The sequence below is a fragment of the Haemaphysalis longicornis genome, unplaced genomic scaffold (genome assembly GCF_048455015.1).
Source record: "Haemaphysalis longicornis isolate Haplotype H1 unplaced genomic scaffold, Haemaphysalis longicornis Haplotype H1 scaffold_10, whole genome shotgun sequence".
NCBI classification, from domain to species: domain Eukaryota; kingdom Metazoa; phylum Arthropoda; class Arachnida; order Ixodida; family Ixodidae; genus Haemaphysalis; species Haemaphysalis longicornis.
In genome coordinates this window covers 64,371,140-64,391,343 of record NW_027526204.1, presented here as the reverse complement: position 1 = coordinate 64,391,343, position 20,204 = coordinate 64,371,140, and the positions used below count along the sequence as shown (strand labels likewise).

Sequence of the window (20,204 nt, the reverse complement as noted above, 5' to 3'; positions counted from 1 at the left end):
CTTGGTATTTTTTGCTCACGCCAGCGGACCAAGCTCAAGCTGAAACAGCGCTGCTGTATAGGCAATAAGTATTAATAAAATAATAAAAAGTAAAGTAATTATGGGCGTCCAACACAATGCCGCCACAAGCAAGCCGTCAGCTTCTGGCCAGATCGAAGCAATGGAAATTAACGACGCAGAAATGTACTGGTCGCGGTTCGTACAGCTCGCACGCTGCCTTTCCTTCCTAGCTCGCGAACATCCTGGAGGCCAGCCACTTCCCTCCAGCTCCAGGGTCTCCACTCAACAACCCAATATCGATGAAGACGGTCTGCTTCGAGTGGACAAAGTGCTACACAAATTAGATAGCCCTGAGAAGCTGATGTCCCCAATGCACCCGACTTTTGATAAATTCAGTGCCTGTCCGCCTTCTACACGTTGGCGTTAAGACCACGCTGGTCGACCTCCGTTGTCGTTTCTGGATTTTGATGAGACGCCCGACTAACCGAAACGTACTAATGTGTGTTCTACCTTGCCGCTGTAGTCGCCTATACGTCCTGAGTCAGCACCTATGGGACCATTGCCAAGGGACCGCCCAGAAGAGACTTCAACATTTGACGTCGTAGGCGTGGACTTCACTGGGCAGCCGCACTCATTCATACATTAGCTCCCAATCATCTACAAAGTTGTTCGTCGTTCTGTTTTCTAGTGCAGTCCCGCGTGCGGTGCACTTGCAGCTGACCTCAGACTTGAGCACACGAACTTTTCATCCCGCATTCCGGTGATTTACATCGACGCGCGGAATACCATCGGCCATGTATTCGGACAATGCGAGGACATTCCAGAGCTGCGCAAGGCAACATGAAGTTATGTCTACACGAGAGCACGACAAGAGACAGGAACATGCGAGCTCAAAGCGCATCGAGTGGAAATGATATGGGGGGAGGGAACGGGGGCAGCTTGGGTAGCGCATGATCCGTACCATCAAGGACTCACTCAAATGTTGCTTGAAAAGAAGCTGTCTTGATTATGAAGAGCTGCTTACGGTGTTGTTGGAGATTGAGGCGGCTGCGAACTGTCGTCCACTCACTCCAATTAGAGATGGCAGTTCCGAAATTAGGGTGCTCACACCTTCAGATTTCCTCATCAGGAAGCGCGCTGTAAGCCTGCCACTGAATACAGAGTGCACCGTGCCAACGTATACCCCACACCCGATCTGCGCCGACGGGCTAAGAGCAGAGAGGAGGCGGTGCATCGCCTGTCGAGGAGGCGGAAGAAAGAATATCTGCTTCTTCTGCGATGCACGATCGAGTGCGGTCATCCAGAGAGCGTTTAATACCGAGTTGAGAGTCGAAGGGGATGCGCAGGGACCTTAGAATTGAGCGGCCAGTTTCGCTGCACGAGAGCCTGTGCAGCTGCGCCATCCTTTGTGCTTCTACTTTAGCTCTTCCAGGGTATTGTGCACCCCCGTTGCTTGGAAGCGTTCTCCCATACCACAAAATATGAACCCGGATCATCATCAAGACGGAAGAACCACCAGAGCTTCTGCACTTCACCGGCAGCTGTGCCGGAACCCACATGTCCTCTATGTGGATGCTGCGGATTATCACGACCGACAGGCTGCGGCCGTAGCCGTGGTAGACCATCCAGGAAACGCGGTTACCTCGGGCGAAATTTTGCCGACGCACCCTGAGGTGGCGGAAGAAGCGGCTATTGCACTCGCGATAGCTAGCACGGATGCCAAAATTACTCGGTCTGATTCCAAGACAGCAATAATAAACTTCCTGGCAGGACGCATATCCCTGCCAGCGGCCAAAATTCTTTCGACATTTATTGGCGACAGATGCAGGCATGTTCGCCTTGTATGGACATCAGCACACTCGTCCCTGCCGGGGAATACACTGGCTCATGAGTCAGCCCAAGATTTCGGCAACCAGGCTGACCTCGACGGAGACATCGGGCCTACGTTCATGGGGAGCAGAGACAGGCTGGCCACGTACAAGGAGATTACGCACCACTACAGGCTGAGCCGCCTCAAGTACCCTGCACCACACTCTTCCCTCAACAGATGGCATTCGGTTGCGTGGAGACTACAGTCAAATACCTTCCCCAACCCCGCTCTCTACAACCGATATTTCCCAGACACGTATTCCGACAGATGCAAGTGGTGTGCAGACAAAGCCACCCTACAAAACATCATATGGGCATGCCCACAGAAACCTCGTTCACCTAATAGGGCATTAAACATCAGGACTCAAGAGCAATGAGAGGCCGCCTTGCTCAGCTCCCACCCCGACTCACAACAACTAGTCGTCGAGCTGGCGGAAGACGCCGCTAGGGCCCACGGGGCTTCTGGCCGCCATCTAACGGGGAAGGCTAGGTGACTTCCTCCCTGTCACCCCCTTCTTTCTACCAGTTTGCGGTCAAATAAAGTTCATTCTCTCTCTTCTTGAGCGATTGACCACAGAAATCACAGTGCCAACCTGCTGTAAAAATCATCATCATCGAGTTATCGAAGCAACTAAACCTCGCCTATTGGCGGTGAGATATTTGAGTGCGCCCCCCCCCCCCGGCTCTGACGTCAGCTTAAGGACTCGCGTCGCTGTCGTGTGCTACACGCCGCGGTGGGGGCAGCAGTGCCTGTGCTTTGGAGCACTAAAAAGTGTATTTCAAGTAATTCATAATTTTCTCCAGCTTCTGACACATCTGAACAATTTCAATAGTATTCCGCAGAAGTTTGCAACACACGAGAAGAGAGAGAGAAGAACTTTCTGCACGGCATCGGTCAGATGATCGGGTGTGACTCGTCCTTTCTGGCTAATTTGCGAGGTTCAGTGCTCGGAGCACCGCGATAAGTATTCAAAATGCGTAGGCTTCCCTAAAGTATTTTTGAGATGCTCTTATGAAGACTCAACAGTGTGTTGCTATGCACCAAGCAGCGGGCTCCAACACGCGCATCGCACAGCAGGAAATAAAACGGCTGTCTTCTATTTCTTTCGTTGTTTTTTTACTGGTATCAGGGGAATGTTTTTTCTGTGCCCAACGTATTCATTTTTCTGCACCATCAGGAACTTCTTATTAGGAGGTTTGGGGATGTTTGAAAGGCCCACAAAGTTCGTGTGGATATTTTGTTCAGGCTGTAAGGCATACAGTACTTTCTTCACAAATTGGCTTTCGTTATGCCTGCGTGCAGAAAGGTGGATATGCGCACCGTGCGTCCTTTATTCACGTAAAAATTCAATGAGAAGGTTTGTGCTGCGCCGCCGCGAAACTGCGCTGACAACGTTGTCCATAGTACTCGAAGGCGGAGTTTGTGCCCCGAATTTCTATCGTAACCATGGTTACCATAACGAATCCACTCTGAACCCGGACAGTTATGACGTGATTACGGTGCTGAAGGCTTGATATACTCGCTAACAAACGCAATCAATAGGATACGTGCCCATTTCCAGTATAACAAGAATCTAAGCCGATGAATATGCCCAAGAAGTTCTTTATTGTTTTCCAATCCGTTCAGGTGTAAACAACATATCGTGGCCTACTCATAATGACGTTCTATGAATTGAAAAAAAAATGCGCTTACTCCCTTGTCGAGGACTGAGGACCCTGCCCACTTACCAGCTGTATTTTACTGTGAAATAAAGTTTGCTCCTCCTGCTGCTCCTTCTTCTCATCCTCTTCCTCTTGAGTGCAGTTTGACTATACTCCACATCTGAATATTGGGAATAAATGGCTGTGGGGAATGTACCGAAATATTCCTCCCGGTGCGAACAAACAGAGTTACAGTGTTTTCAGCGTACACTTGACTTGTTTTGCTCAGTAAGCCTCCATATATCAGCAGGCGGCTACACACAAACTAGGTTATATGGAACTCCATCGACTTTTTTGCGGCCCATACTGCGTGTCGGTATACTCCCATGCAATTACAACGTAAAGTGATGCGATTCAATTTTCGAAGGATCGGCAAGGTTGCAAAAACTGTTTTTCTTTACATATGGTATAGCCTTCTGCCAAAGCCGACAGCCTCGAAGGCTGAAATTGGTTTTGGTCTTGCATTTTAAATGCAGAGCATTTCAGTAACTCACGATGTCACCCGCGTTGACGTCCGTCATAGTCCGCACCGTCGTTGTCCGCACCCCTCCCCCTGCACTATATAAAAAAAATACTATCCGTCGCCTGGTTTCGATCCCTCGACCCTGCGGGCGGAACGCGAGGTACATGGTGCTCTGCCCACTGCGCCACAAAACCAACACAGAATGAAAGGCTACGAACGCGCCTTATATCCTTGACTCATTCAAACTACGTCAAGAAGCTGCTGATACAACGAATTCACTACCACCAACTCCCCAAACACTAAACGTTAACGCAATACACCCACCCCCTATGCGACGCATTTACTCGAGTCCCCCTCGCGGGGAGATGGGCGAAATTTTTCGCTGTTGTCGCTTATTAGCAGCTGCCTGTTGCCTTTGTTCGAAAGATTGCAGGATTCAGAAGCTGACGCCTAGCTCTGACTCTTCGTGCTACGCACAGGACCGGCATCAGAAGGAATGTGGCAACGTTGGCAATGTTTCTTCCGGAGCGGTATGAAGAACTATTCTTTAAATTACGTCTCGAGCGGCTGTATGCGATTTTAAGCCTTTTATTGTGACAAAAAGTTACACACACGCAAAATCTTGTGCGCATGCGCCAGCATTAAAGGCAATCGAGCGCAAAAAAAAAAAGGCAGGGAGAGCGAGCCCGAGCGAAGGAGACGACAAACGCGAGAATCCTTAAGCTGACGTCACGAAGACGCGCTTCGCAGCGCTGCCCGTGGTTGTGCTGGCCGCCAATGCTTAACGAGAATGGAAATCAAAAGCAACCGCATCGGCGGATTGCCTCGAAAGCGCGTCATCCCTATTTCATATTTGCCGCGCTTTCGAGGCGCTTTTTCAAAGAAAGTGCTAGGAGTTGTGCCGCGCCTCCCCAGATGGCGCCACGGGTCCCGCGACCGAGAGAAGACGCAGTGAAACATCCCCCTCGTGAGGGGCACGATCAAATGCAGAGCATTTCCGGGGGCGCACGACGTTAAGTAGTTTGCGTTACGTTAATGTTGTTGCACTTGTGGCAACTGCTGACGAGAGAGCGCTCGTCAGCAGTAATTTGAATGAGTCAACGATATAAGGCGCGTTCGTAGCGTCCCATTCTGTGTCGGCTTTGTGGCGCAGTGGGTAGAGCACCATGTACATTGCGTTCCGCCCGCAGGGTCGAGGCATCGAAACCTGGCGCCGGATAGTATTTTCTTTTTTTATATAGTAGGGAGGGGTGCGGTGCGGACTACGGACGTCAACGCGGGTGACATCGTGAGTTACTGAAATGCTCTGCATTTAAAATAGCGTCCCTGTCCTCTTCTCGCTTTGTAGGTAAAGTAAAACGCCGCGCGGCACATTCACATTATTTAACCACCATCTCATCTCCCGTACTTTCTAAATACCACCAACGATCACAGAAATGCGCTAGAGTAAAGGTACAGGACACTGACGGAGTAGCCACAATAAAGAAACATGGTATTTATTGATACTGACGGGGCCACGATGTTGATGTCTGGAAGACACGCTTCCCCAATGCCGTAGTAAGCTAGTAAGCTACAGATCACGCGGTATGCTGCTACAGAAATAGTTGCTCTCGCGAATGACCGTATGCAGCCTGTATTTTACCTATTCGACATTATCTCGCCCAACAACAAAGCAAAAAAGTGGCAAAAGAAGTGAGATGTGATCTGAAAGGACTAAAAATTATGCCAGGACACCTAACCCTTAAGGAGTTTTGAATGCGAAAGCATTAATGTCCAATTGAGCGCAGCTGGGAGTTCTTTGCAGGTTTTATCTGCGCGTAATTGTGGCGGTTGCGCGGCTGCGCAGGTAAGCGAGGGGCGTGCTTAATACGTACCTGCAGCCACAGCTGCAACTCTCCGCATGGCTCCGCACTGCCCGGCAGCGCAGCCCTTAGGAGCAGCAGAAAACAGTCTATCACCGTTCACGTGCTGCGCCAACGCGGCAGCCACACAAACGTCATAGGAAGTCGTCTGTGGCCCATGAAGGGCCTCCTGCTTGGAAGCACTCGTCAAGCGGACGTTTTTCTGCCCAGACAGCGGGCGCCGGTGTTTCGGGTGCTATTTAATGTTCTTGTGTAAACCACCTGCCGTAAATAGGACATGTCCATCTTAAACCACCCTTCCAGCTAACCACAACATGAAATGTGGTGTAAAGAAGTAATTACCCATTTATGTACCGCATATACGACAGTGTGGAAGCAGCATATCACAAGTCGTCCAAAACGATCGGAGAACTGAAACGACAACGGCCACGGCTTGTTCTCTCTCCCAGCCGTGCCTCGAGATGTTCATAACGACTGTCCCGGGGTCACACGTGAAAGACATTGACCTCCACGTCATTGTTGAGTCCGTCACTTCTTGTTGCCATGGCGCCGCGCCCCGGATAAAGGGGAAAAGCGCCGCCGTGGCATTGTGCGGCGTGTCCGTTACCCTCGAAGTCGACACCACGGGCGGCGGAAGGTGGCGGGAGCTTTCGAGACGTCGCGGAAAGCGATGACGTCGTCGAAGCCGTGAATCTGGAGTGGCGACTGGCGGTAGTTCTCCAGCACCGGTCTGCTCTGGCGACTTTGCAGGGATCCCGGCGCATGGCCGCGCGAAGGTAGGCATTGCGCAGCGCCGTCTGCACCTGCATTTAAAGTGCGAATCGTAAATTTCAATATTCTTTGTCAGAAGTAATGGAGAGAAAACACAGGTTGAAAATTGTTAACAAGAATAAAAAAACAACTAAAATCGGTGAGTAACGCATGCGTAAATCGAGCGCAAGTGAAGAATGAAGAAAATCGTGACTATTGAAGCAAATAATAAAATGCAACACAAATTGAGAAACAAGTTGAAAGAGAGGGGGCAGTAACACTATTTGTGGAGAGATAATAAGCAAATGACATAATGAAAGAAAATCTTAAAAGCAGGTGAAATCAGAAAAGAAGAAAAATAAAATAGGCAGAACAGATATCTAGTACTAAATATTTAGGGAAAAAGGAGAGGAAATATTACAAAGAAAAACAGGAGACACAAAAAGAAAACCGAGACTTCGAAGGAAGGAAGCAAAACATGCGAAAATACACAAACAATGCCTGCCACACGTAACGAAAACGATAAGCATGTAGCCGCACAGTTTTCAGGCATTTCCTTGGTGCGAATTCCGGCAAGACATTCGCGGAACAAAGCTGTATGAAGAGGTCACTTAAAATAGCTTTAATTTCTTGCACCTCGAAACGTCGGCATAAGAGAAAGATTTTCATGAGTAGTTTTATTCATGAAATAATTATGACGAAGAAAAAATGTAAAGTCAGCCGCAATTTAGAAGCACAGCTGCCGAGGCTGTGACTCGAATTCATTTTTTGAGAGCAAGTATTCGTTCGCAGATAATGTGATTCAATATTTTCCCTGCAAGAAATCTATGCTAGGTATTGACTTCCGTATGGCTCTTTGTTACCGTTCCTTCCTGTCGTAGACTGACCATGCCGATGTTCACATGCTCAGCCAGAGCACAGTCTCTCAAGTTCATGTGTCACTGTATACAGCATGGCCAGTTGATATGTGCCCGCGGTGTAATTCTTGTTCTAGTGACGCCACGAGAGCAAGTATGCTATCGATGGCCGACCGGTTTTGACGAAAGCCATTCATCTCAGGTGGATAAAGCTTCCTGCTTTCGATGTACCAGTTCATTCTTTTAAAGATCATTTTTCCATAAGTTTTCCTATACAGCTTAGTAGGGCTATGGGACGAAAAGATTCGTATCGAGTTCTTTTTAGACATGAAGGCGGCATTTGATTCGGTTTTTCATACAGCCATTCTTGAATCCCTTGCTGGTATTGGTTTTGGTGGGAGGCTGTATGCATGGGTATCAAGCTACTTGGAACGACGACAACTTTTTATGAGTACACCGGAAGGCCCTACTTCGTGTCACATTATCGAGAAAGGAGTACCGCAAGAAGCAGTTTTGAGCATTCTGCTGTTCAACATTGTGCTAATCAACTTAAAGCGTGCCCTGCCTCCTGGCGTGAAATTAACAATTTACGCCGATGACAGTTGCATTTGGAGTGCAGCAAGGTCTCGTCGCCGTACGCAAAAGAGGCTCCAGAAAGCTCTAAAAATATATCTGACTACCTTGCGCCCCGTCTATCGCCTGAAAAAAGCGTAGCCATGGCATTCACCCGCAAGCGGATGACTCAATTCCCGTTAATCCTTGGGGGTCATCGACTGCATTATGTGCGCACCCAAAGATACCTCGGGATAACTCTGGACAGGAACCTCTCGTGGGCCCCTCAGGTCCACAGACGACGTACTCGAGTTTCTGCAGTGTCGCAAGTTATTGGGTACCTTGCCGGCAGTCGCTGGGGCAGTGACTGTCGATCGATGTTGCTGCTCTGCAAGGCTTATGTCTATGGCTTGCTACGTTACAGCCTACCAGTTTTACAGCGGCTGCCGACTTCAAGCAAAAAGCAGCTTGACGGAGCAAGAAATAATTGTCTGCGTGCCTGTCTTGGTCTACCTAAGGGCACTTCGTGCACTGGTACAGTTGCGGAGGCTGGTTGCTTGCCCTTGGATGTTCTCCGGCTGCAGGAACCAGTTCGAATATACCTGAGGCATCGGTTGCACTCACAAACCAATGTCTTGGCCCGTAATGTACAGCTCAACGAAAATTCCAGCTTCGCAGAAGCGATAAACTATATAAACATTTCTGTACCCCTTCAAGCACGACAAACCATGCCGTCTGATTTCCCTCCCTGGACTCTCTCACCCCTTTGCATAAACATTAGCATACCTGGTCTCAACCCCAAGAAACCTCTGCCACATATTTTGCCTCCTAAAACTCGCGCTTGCCCACATCAATGCCCGATATTCACATATGGCTCACATTTTTACTGACGGCTCAACTACGACTCACGGTAGTTCTTCCGGCGTCTTCATTTCGTCGACCGGCAAAGCCTTGTCCTACCACCTGGAACGAACCTCATCCACGTCTGCCGAGCTCCATGCAATTAAACAATCCCTGCGCTACATTCTTCGTCCGCCACTAGCCGAATGGGCTATATTCACGGACTCGAAGGCGGTGTTGCAAACCTTACGGCGTGCCAGCTGCTTCAGCCTTCACGAGCATGTATCCCGTGGCGTCACGTACTTGCACCATCTCGCCTACGTCGCCGGTCACCGAGTGATCCTACAATGAATGCCTGCACATTGCGGCATTCTCGGAAACGAGAAAGCGGATGAGGCAGCTCGCAGAGGCCTACAGCTGCGAAATGTAAGAAAGATTTTTTTCACAAAACACGAGGCCGCGGCGCTAGCGAAGGAGCTTGCCTTAGATGAGCGAAACCGCCTCTGGTCTTGTCCTGAAACTTGGCACCCCTTCCTGCACCATATAGACCCTGGGCTCAGAATGAGGCTTCCAGGGCGGATTCCACGTAAGCTTGAAACCCTTTACCACCGGTTGCGTCTCAACGCAGCGCTCACGAACTCTTACCGCCATCGTCTCGGTGTAACTGCAAACCCCTATTGCGATAATTGTGGATTGCCCGAAACAGTAGAGCACGTCCTTCTAGAGTGGCCGGCATACATCCAAGAAAGAAATCACCTCGCAGAAAAGATTGAGTGCCTCAACAACGCATGTATATCTTTGAAAGGTCTTCTTGGACCCTGGCCCTCTCCATCGTCCCAGGGAAAAGTGTTGGTTGCTTTATTTGACTATTTACACGGAATCGGCTGCGCAGAGACAATTTAGAACTTTACGTGTGAGATCGTGTGGACTTTTAAGTCACCACGCAATGCTTCGTGTTCACTTTTTCTTTTAATCTCCTCTTTTCCCCTCTTTCTTTGTGCCCTACTTCTTTTACGGCCTTTACTCCCTTCTCCCCATCCCCGCAGAGTAGCACGCAGACGGGAACATGCCGGCAAACCTCTCTGCTTTCATCTAATAAAGAGCTCTATCTCTCTCTACAGCATGGCCAAACGCGTTAAACAAAGACAGCACTTCTGTGCATAGGGAATGGTTTTTCCTAAAAGAATAATTTTCTGTCAGACTTTTTATTAACGCGCTCAACAAGGCGGCTGATTTCTATGTGAAGAGAGAAGTGCAAACTACGCTACTCCGGTTTATTATGTGGCGGTCTCCACCTCAATCTAACGGCAAGCACTTTACATTTCTGCTGTGACAATTTTGGCCTCAAGGATCTCCACCTTTGTGCTTGTGTTGTTGCCGTCCCCCCCCCCCCCCCCCCCCCCTTGAGGACAATTGATCCGTACATGAAGTAAATGGGTACATACCTCAGAATCCATGAAGCAGTACAGCACGGCCACGAATATCCCCTGCATGTTAAAAATAGAAAGGCGACAAAAGAATCAGAAGACCCTAACTACTATTTATATGCTCGAGGAGTTTGTTGAGCGCTTCGCGATCATGAAATTCTCACAGAGTATCCACCCGAACAACGCTGTGGACCACCCCCAGGGGGACGATTACACTAGGATCGTTTTTTTTTCTTGACGATACCTGGGTCTATATAACCTGCATACCTCAGCCATCAGCTATAGGGCTCCTGCGCTGGCCAGGGGGCGCTGCGAAACCGGCTTCCAGGCAGTACTTCCGGGTAGTACATAGCATGGGGGGCCCATAGGATCCCGTGTTGACAGAAGCAAAATGAGCTCGATACTCCCGATTGTTTTGCTACACGGTCTCCAGCCCAAAGCCGATGCGCCCGATCTCGTCCGGCGATCAACTTGGCATTAGGGAAAAAAGCTTTGCAGCGCTAAATACGATTACAGCGTCGACGGAAGTGCTGGAACGGTGACGGCGCTCTGCCACTCGCAGATTTACCGATCGATGGTCGTATGAAGTGAAATTTGAAGTGAAAGCTTCTTGTTTATAGTAATACGCTTAGTGACAAGGACGTTTCAACAACAGCCGATCAAAAAAGAAGGGTAACGCAATCGGCGATGCTCGCGCGTAAAAGCCAACGAGTGTCGCGCACCGCACGCTCGTCCGCTCCGGTGAGCTGTACTTTTGCGCACCTGCGACCTTATGCGTGCATTTTCAATAAACACTGCTGGTTTGCGTCATCGTTACGAATACATATTGCCGCGCTAGCTTGCCCTTTTTTCCGTGGCTCAGTCACAAAATGCAGGGAGCGTCAGAAGCGTGAAGTATGTTTGTGATTCCGAAAGTAGTGGCCGTAAAACAAAGTGTTCGGGCGAACTGAGTGTCCGTTGGGTTTTCTTGATGAATCATATATTCCAAGTTCGCTCTTAATAGAATAGTCTAAGGGTAGTATTGGTTTGGGCGAGTTGGTACATAGCAGCGTATTGAAGCGCAGCAAAGACGAGGACAGGAACACAGACGACGATACACAGGCCGCTACACTACGACGACACACAGCGCCCTGTGTGTCGTCGTCTGTGTTCCTGTCCTCGTATTTGCTGCGCTTCAATACGCTGCTAAGGGTAGGCAAGCTTTTCAGGTTGAGGGCCGAGTTTCAGGTGCAGGGCCGAGTTTCCTGAAGCCGATACGGCGAAGGGCTGGACGGCAAATCGGGTGGGAAGGGTGGAGGGGGTGGCTTTGAAGGAAAAAGAAAAAAAATTCAGCGAATTGCCAATAATATTTGACAATAACCTGGCGAAGTGTGAAGATGGGGGGACAATGCAACTGGAAGCGATGAATTCTGATCGGTTCTTGTCTCGCCGCCTAACCCCTTTTGAGGACATAACTGGCGTGTCGGCGTTCATATTGTTAGCGACAATCCCTGCACTAGAAGATAACCAACACAGTCAGTGACGATCTTATGTAAATATTTGGGCGTTATGTTGCACATCTCTGCAATAGCGGACATGCTATTTGGTGCTTGTTTTGCGTCCTTTAATTGCGCTTAGTTAGTTTATTTGACGCTATTGCCTGACCTACTCGCTATTATACATATACCCTAAAGTTCGTAAATCGTCTAGCGTCAAATGTTAGGCGAGAATAATTTATTTTGCGAAAATACAAAATACGATTTCCACTCGTTTTCAAGGCGGTGCCAGGCCAGCAGTGTCAGCTGAGTCGGCTGCGCTACTCGCGTACTCTTGCATATGCTCCCGCTAAAGCAACCTCAGGATGAGCAGCATTCTGTGTTTATGGTATACTTGCGAACTGTTTCTTTGTCAACGGTACGCAAGAAGAAAGAACGAATGATCGTCAGGAAGTTAGACCACCCGACTTGGGGATACTGTCCCACGTCGCTAAGATCGCGACAGCTGGCTCAAAAGAAATCCGATAAATCGGCTTGTTGTAGCGCATAATATTTTGTTTAGCCTCTGCAACTACTTTAAGAGCATTTTCTTCAGAATGCAGTCATTTAAACGCACCACCATGTGATTAAATTATGTAGAAGCAACTTTCGCTCTGGCTTGTAATTGAAAACACATGGAGGGCGGTGAGGGTCGTCTGCTTTTGTACCACCCAGAGACGTCGGCCACTAGGGGCGCTGCATGTCACCAAAACTCCAGCTCAGGAGCCCGATTAGCCTTTCTTCGTGTGTCAAGGATTAGCCATCGGTGTAACTGTGGCAGAGACTGCTAGCAGGTATTCGAAGGATAGGCAATTTGTGATGAATGTTAGGCGCGTTTCTTTTTTTTTTAGAGGGGGGGGGGGGGGGCGGGAGCGGAAATGTTAGGTTAATAAAGTATGACAGTAGACGAACACAGTCCCTGCTGAAAATATAGTGCGTCAGTAATTACACGCACTAAAATCTGGCCTTTTTTTCTTTCCAATTATGTTTATGTATATGGCTCTTTACGCAAGGCATACAATGTGATCCCAATTTATGACTTGTGTTTTTAGGTTCGGTTTGGCTGCTAACCATATGGCTTGAAATTTTTCAGCTAGTTCTGCTTCGGCGATCTATTACGGGATGAAATTTCTAAAAACATTTCGGTCTGTACAAACGTAACGTCTCTTGAAGCATGCCTGTTCACGAAAAAAGTGTCACATATTGGTCGTTTCCGAGAATGACGATAGCTTTGACATTGGTGTCACGTGCTTCAGAGAAGCGAGATACCGTTGGTGGCTGCTCGGCCTTCACCCTTCCTTCATCGGCTATAGATTCTTCACAAAGTCATATCGTGCCGTGGGAAAAAACAAACTTTCTAGGCTTACTGCGATGATGCTACACTTGTCTCAGAGTTATGTTGCAGTTGGGGCAACTTGAGCAATTTATTAGACCACCTGGGAATTACTACGTGCGCCTATGTCGACACACGGGCATTTCTTTTTTTTTTTTTTTACCAAGGTCTGAGAAATGGCCGCCGCGGCTCGGATCGAACCGACGTCTTTGGGATACCGCCCAGTACCTTAGGCACTGATCCACATGGGTGGTTGCCGTCTTGGCCGTCTTGTCGTCTTGGCCGTCTTGGCCGTCTGCTTGCTGTCTTGTTGGACCGCATCAGAATCCCCGGATGCTGTATTGTGTGTGCGTGTAGGCTGGTGAAGAAACGCACGTCTTCTGTGAAGCTTCGGAGACTTTGCGATGCAGAACAGACTAGCCAATAAAAGATTTTCTTTCTTGAGCGACATGCCGACAAGCAGCGATTGTACAAAAAAAAAAAAAAGAACGATGGGCAGTAGCCTTTTGGAGAGTACCTTTTGCTTAGAAGTGGCCGTTCTGCGTCTTCCGCTCCCTTGACGCGAACTGTTTTCATTGTATGCTCACTATTTCTTTTGAGATTGATCTTGCCCCCTGCAGGGGTATGTGACGGATGTTCACGAAAACTACAGCCGCAAGCTTGCTTTTTTTCCGCCGGCAGCAGCAACAACGCAGACAGTGTTTAATGGGTTTGCGGAAATAAATAGCCGCTTTCTGGGGGGGGTCGGAGGAAGTATACGTCCTCGAGAAGAGCTATGCGGTCATCTCGATTCCCAACAGCGGAGCTCGAAAGAATACTTGGTTGTTGTCTCGATTCCATGCCCCTGTAAGCAGAGCCGTTGTGTTTTGTTTACCAGGGTGAGATCGCTGTACATATTTCTGCCCCAAAGGTGCACTGCTAATACATTCAACTGAGAAAATCTTGCTCCTCAAGCCGGCACTAAAACCATTCATCTTTACTGGTTCACATTTACGCTGTTATTTTTTTTTCAACCTCCTGCTTTATACGGTTAAATTTCATGCCAAAATCGGCAAAGTGGGAAGTCGCCAGGACGAAGACATAAGCGAATATGAGAGATGTTCTCAACAAGACATTTATGTAGCATGATTCGTTCTTTCGATTTCATGCAAGTTGACAGCTTGGAAGGCTGTGCTCACCTGGGACGACTGCAAAATAGCGTTGACGATCATGTATGCCTCCTTGAGCCCCATGGTTTCGCCTCGAGGGTTGATGCAGAACAAAAGGTGCGAGATGCCCAGGAGAGGAAACAGCAGTGCGGTGGCCTTGATCGCTTTCCTGTTGGAAGCGATAAGTTTATTAAGCTATTTGGTATCACAAGAGCGCAGCATATAAATACTGAAAAATGCACATAATCATATAACACCACTTTTATAGGCCTCGCGATAGGCAATGTAGCATCATAGCAATTTTTTTCTAAAATCACTTTGAGACCATCGTGCTTATGTGAAGAACTCATATGTATCATGTTTGTTCGTCATATTGAGGCTGGCGCGAACAACGCAAAAATTATTAGAGCAGAAAAACAGCGAGAAAAACAACGGCTAACACCTGCGCTCGTCCCTGTATCCCCTTAACTGTTAGTCATCGTTTTTCGCGCTGTTTTACTGTATAGTGTAAGCCAAATTGCACCACTTCAGGCGTTCAAAATATATAAGTACAATACTCTCCCGAAATTGTTCCTGGAGTTCCTCACGGAGCGAGTAGGTTCGAAATATTTTACCGTTATTTGCGTTTAGTGCTCTGTTTTAGCCCATGTTAATATGATACGTCAGGTACTATTATTGTCGTTTGTGTTAAAATATTATTTTTTACTTTCCAGCACAGTCCAAATATCACGCGAAACATAACAGATGAGAATGCAATAATTATTCACAGCTGTTTATTGTGGGTGCTTTCAGTAAAGGATGCTGATTGGCACCATTGGCACCATTGGCACCACTTGGAGGTAATGGAATGCAGTTTCCAATGTACTTGCCTAAACTGTGGCGTCTCGGCTACTGAAGCGCTCGGCTTGACACGAGACACGAGAATTCTCACGATATTCACCAGGAAACCAGCGTTGATCTGTCAACGAGAACGGACTTTCATAGACTTTGCACGCCATGTATTTGGTTATAAAAACTATTCGGGTCCTCATGGGGAGCTGCCCGTAATGCGAGAACTCTCACCAAAATAGCGACCAGGCGTGGAGCTATGAGGATCCAGACGTACTGACTCGAGCCGTAGCCTTCCCAGCATGCTGTGCGAAGCTCTTGCTCTGTTGCGTATGCCCACGCCAGTATGAATGCCAGTGGTAACCCTGGAAACAAAGCAGAACAGTGCGCACAGAATGATCGGTTATCAAAATATTGAGAATAAAGCGAACCGTTTCTTCTTGTTTTAAAGCATAAACTTTCCTAGCCGAGTAAAGGGTCAGCAAACTTTGACGTGCACTGAAAAATGGTTTACACCCATAACGCGAATTTTCACGTTCTATAACTAACACCGCTACACCCTTGCAAAACCACAAAAAAACAAACTTTTAAAGGGTATTATAAACAAGAAAACACCCTCTAAAAGGGAGCTTTTGTTTTACTAGGTTGTAAGTGTACCACACAGAAAACAAGCGCTATTTAAAAACACAGGGCGAGGCCTGGATAGGACAAGCGCTTGTCTCGTCCACGCCTCATCCTGCGTTTTTAAATAGCGCTTGTTTTCTGTATGATAATGCCCCAACACGCCCAAACCTTTTCCCTTCTGTAAGTGTACCATACATTGCACCCCTCAAAGGGCTTTTTATTATGTTTTTGCTAGAGTGTACGGGTATTAGTTATAAACAGAAAATTCCTTTCATAGGGGATGGGGGAATCATTTTACTGCAGCGCCGGGTTTTCTTTTTAGGTGCGACGCTGAGAGCATCTCTTGTCGGCGGCCCTGTCCTTCCTGCGTGCGTCCGTCGTTGTTGTTGTTGTCCGCACCGCTGCGCCCCTCCTCTTCTCGCCGTGATAGCGCGCACTCTCCCCCAACATCTGTGGCGCGCGCAGTGCGGCGCGCTCTCTCACTCCGCCGGTGGGCGGCGCTGCGCACGGCGCAAGCGCACTGTGCTCATGGGCAGCGCCCTCTCTCTCCGCGGTCTCCTCTCCTTCAGGCGCGCTGCACATATAAGCGGAGTGCTGCGCTCCGGCCGGTCTCTCAGTCGACGGTCGTCCACGCTACGTTGCTCTCTCTCTCTCTCCCATTACCTGACGATTGCTCACGCAATTCGAGTAATCGACCCAACGGAAACGCACAATGGAACCCCCTTCAGCGTCGCATCACACCAGGGTTCCCGCGAGGGGAGTTGGGCGTAATTTTTGCTTCAGCAATCACTATTAATTTGTTTACCCCTAAACACCACTAAGCCAGTTATGGTAAACGCTGAAAACTGTACATTTGTTGTACGCCATCCCAGACAAATAACTCCCACGCTTCAAGCAAATTCAGAATCACAATTTCCAGCAAGCGAAAACGTAGTAGGGCACCGATATGCACTCAGCAATTGCATTATTGAAAGTCCCTAAATCAAGGCATCAGTGTTTCAAAGGCCATTTAAAGTCTGCTGGAGGGTATTGCTGCAAAGTAGAATGGGAATGGGATGGCAGCAAAGAGCTATAACAAGCAACACTGGCTGTTTCTGTTGTATTAAAATTGTTTGGCTACTTAGGTTGTGGATACAGTCGACGTTTTTCGTATACTATTTCTTTAGTAGGACAACCGTCCATTCAACAATGAAAGCTGGTGTCGTATGGACGAACCACCAAGCCGTTATACAATACCGCTTAAAATACACCATCCAGGCTGCACGTCGTAAAGTGAGAAGCACAAAAGCAATCTGCAGGGTGAAAAGAAAAAAATGCGGCTAGACGAAACTATTCGCATTTATTCTATCTGGCATCATCTATATGTGACGGGCGGGCAGCTCTGAAAAGTGGTGCAATGCAAAAATAGTAGAAACGCAACAACAAAGGGTGCACCAAGAGCAGCTTCAACCAGTAACCTATGGAACGCAAAGACCTACAAAAACAAGATTCCCAGAATGAAATCGGGGAAAATGCGCGAAGGAGAGGTTTGGTGGACATTTTGGGCCTAAATCACTGTAGAGAAAATGCAACCACCGTCCTTCTGTACAAAAACAAAAACAAAAAAAATGGGGCAGATGTGGAGGAGGAGAAAAACGAATGGAAAGGCCGGGAGAGAGAGCCCGGTTTGGTACCTTGCACTGCGGGAGTGAGATTTAGGGAATAAAACAGGCGGCAGGCGAAAGAAAGGAGGTCGGAACGGGAACTCGCGCACTCATAGCCTTTTTTTTTGGTGGTACTATAGCCGTTTGTATAAATGTGTATTATTCGAAAAACGAGAAGAGCTTCTGTCACCATTTGTGAATTCGATGATGCGAATAAATATCCTAGGATTGTCTTTTGCGTGAACGGGCGATCCTCCAATCGGATGCTTCGGTACCCAGCGCGTTTCTCGCCGGAGAATATTGGAGGCAACGACAGAACAGTGCTTGGTTGTCTCATCTGCTTTACAGGCGTGGATATGAGCTCTGCTGGTTATGCCGGCGACTAAGCGGTAGACTTTTATGTAGGCTACTCCCAAGCGTATTCGAATGTGATCGAAAGAGCACATACAGAAGACGGCGTCGGAATACGGTATCCTGAACGTAGAGGCGGGAGTCGCAGATTGCGCTGCATTCCACATCTTTATGGTATGCGTACGTTCAAAGAACGAAGCGCCCCCCCCCGGCGTCGGTCCTGGAGGAATTTCACTCTGTTGAGGCGGATGAACAGCGAAGATTTTTAGCTCACGACGAAGCGGTGACAGAGAATTTAGGTTAAAGCTATGAATAAATTTTATTTATTTTGTGATCATCCTTATGAGAGAAGGATGCGCTGCAATATCGGCTCTACTGATATTGAAAATGTGGCCTAATAATAGCTCATCTACTGAAAATGCTTATCCATGTGATCACACTGATCATGATGATGATGATTAGTGGACCTCCCTTAGTATCGGCACGTTGGTTGTTATCAACCGACTTGCCTGTTTTATTCCATTTACTTGGCCTCATCTTAGCTAGCCAAACAGATTTGCCTCCCGCTCTCACTTCACCCACAGCCTTGTTTTAAACTCCCATTGCTCTCTCCAACTTTTCGCATTACTATCGCGCCATACGGTGGGCGATTGTACAACTGGCCTCCCATTTAACGAGTTGTTTTAACTGCATCGCGCTTCAAGCTTGAGATCTGTCCGTGCGGATCATCATCATCATCAGTCTATCTACGCCCACTGCAGGGCAAGGGCCTCTCCCATGGATCTCCAATCATTCCGGTCCTGTGCTAACTGCGACCAATCTATCCCCGAAAACTTGATCTCACCTGGCCATCTAACTCTCTGTCGCCCCTTGCCACGCTTGCCTTCTCTAGGGGTCCACTCTGTTACCCTTAATGACTAACGGTTATCTTGCCTTCGCGTTACATGCACTGCCCACACCCATTTCTTCTTAATTTCTACTAATATGTCCCTAACATGCGCTTGTTCCATGACCCACTCCACTCTCTTATTGTCCCTTAACTTTACACCTATCATCTTCCGTTCCATGGCTCGCTGAGTCGTCCTCAATTTAAGTTGAACCGTTTGAGTGATCCTCCAAGTTTCTACCCCATTGGTGAGTAGCGGTAAGATGCAGTTGTCATACACTTTCCTCTTCAGGGATAATGGTAGGCTGACATTCATTATCAGAGAATTCCTGCCAAATGCACTCCACGCCATCCTTGTCCTTCTAATTATCTCTGTCTCACGGTTGGGATACTTGGGATACGGGGTCACTGCTTGGCCTAAGTAGATATATTCGCTTACCACTTCCACTGCCTCGCCACCTATCTGAAAGAGCTGTGCTCTCCAGAAGTTATTAAGCATTACTTTAGTTTTTTGCATATTAATATTCAGGCCCAGGATTCTAGTCTGCTTGTCCAGTGCGGAAATCATGCTTTGCAATTTGTCCCCCGAGTTACTTAGCAAGGCAACGTCATCAGCAAATCTAAAGTTACTGAGGTTTTCTCCATTAACCCTCACCCCCACCTGTTCCCAATTTAATGTTCTGAATACCTGTTGTAAGCATGCTGTGAATAGCATTGGAGAGGCTGTGCCTCCTTGTTTGACACCCTTCTTTATAGGTATTATACTTCTATCCCGATGGTGGACGATGGTAACTGTAGACCCATTGTTGATATCTTCTAATATTCTTGCCGTCCAGGTCGTTACCAGAAAACTCTGCTCGGCGAAATGGAAAGGGGAACAATGCCAGGCCGAGAAGTGTAAGGGAAAGTGGCAAGGAGGAAAGGAGCCTACTAGCAGGCGTGGGGGAGTGCGCAGCTCAAAAAAAAAAGGTTCCTGTGGTAGGCATAGAACCTGGGTTCCTGTGCATTATAAAACCGCCGTCTACCCAATGGCGCTATTATCGCACATGGGGCTCTTAGAATTTCCTTTGGCTTCGTAGCGCGGCTGTTGGCGGACGGAATAGACGGAATTGAAGTGAACTTTGGACATTTGAACAACAGCGCTAAGACGGGGCAAAAGATCGATAGGACAGAGCGCTGACTGGCAACAACATGGTTTATTTCGCAGTGGCGGAATATATACCTTTGAAGAAAGTGGAACGTAGAAGAGGAAGGAACAGATAACAATAAGCGATTGTAAAGCACACACAGGGTCACGCGCGAAGAAGGTTGTCATTTATCAAGATATTTGTGCTCCTTTTGTATCAAGTCAATAGAGGCTTTCTCAAGGAAGAATGCTTTGGCTTGTGTTTGACGTGCGCCTCGAAGATCTGTCTTGCGCACTGCCCTTTGTTGAGTAAGTGCCCACGATCCCTCATTACCACGCTTTTTCAGCTTGTAGACTTTGGCTTCGGTCTTTGGCAGTTTGGATTTTGGACTTTTATTTGACTCAGTTTGCATGAACAAAGTTTCAATAT

General features: G+C 48.0%; 1 protein-coding gene across 1 annotated transcript in view; it reads right to left on the bottom strand.

Moving 5' to 3' along the window:
• Window positions 1–5,367: 5,367 nt before the first annotated feature.
• LOC144158648 (corticotropin-releasing factor receptor 1-like) overlaps window positions 5,368–20,204 on the bottom strand; it is a 140,602-nt gene continuing 125,765 nt past the window's right edge. The window contains exons 7-11 of the mRNA XM_077689683.1: window positions 15,379–15,509; window positions 15,186–15,274; window positions 14,347–14,485; window positions 10,340–10,381; window positions 5,368–6,698 (exon numbers count right to left, since the gene is read on the bottom strand). Coding sequence (XP_077545809.1) covers window positions 6,381–6,698; window positions 10,340–10,381; window positions 14,347–14,485; window positions 15,186–15,274; window positions 15,379–15,509 — 719 coding nt within the window. The 3' untranslated portion in view covers window positions 5,368–6,380. The remainder of the gene's footprint in view (window positions 6,699–10,339; window positions 10,382–14,346; window positions 14,486–15,185; window positions 15,275–15,378; window positions 15,510–20,204) is intronic.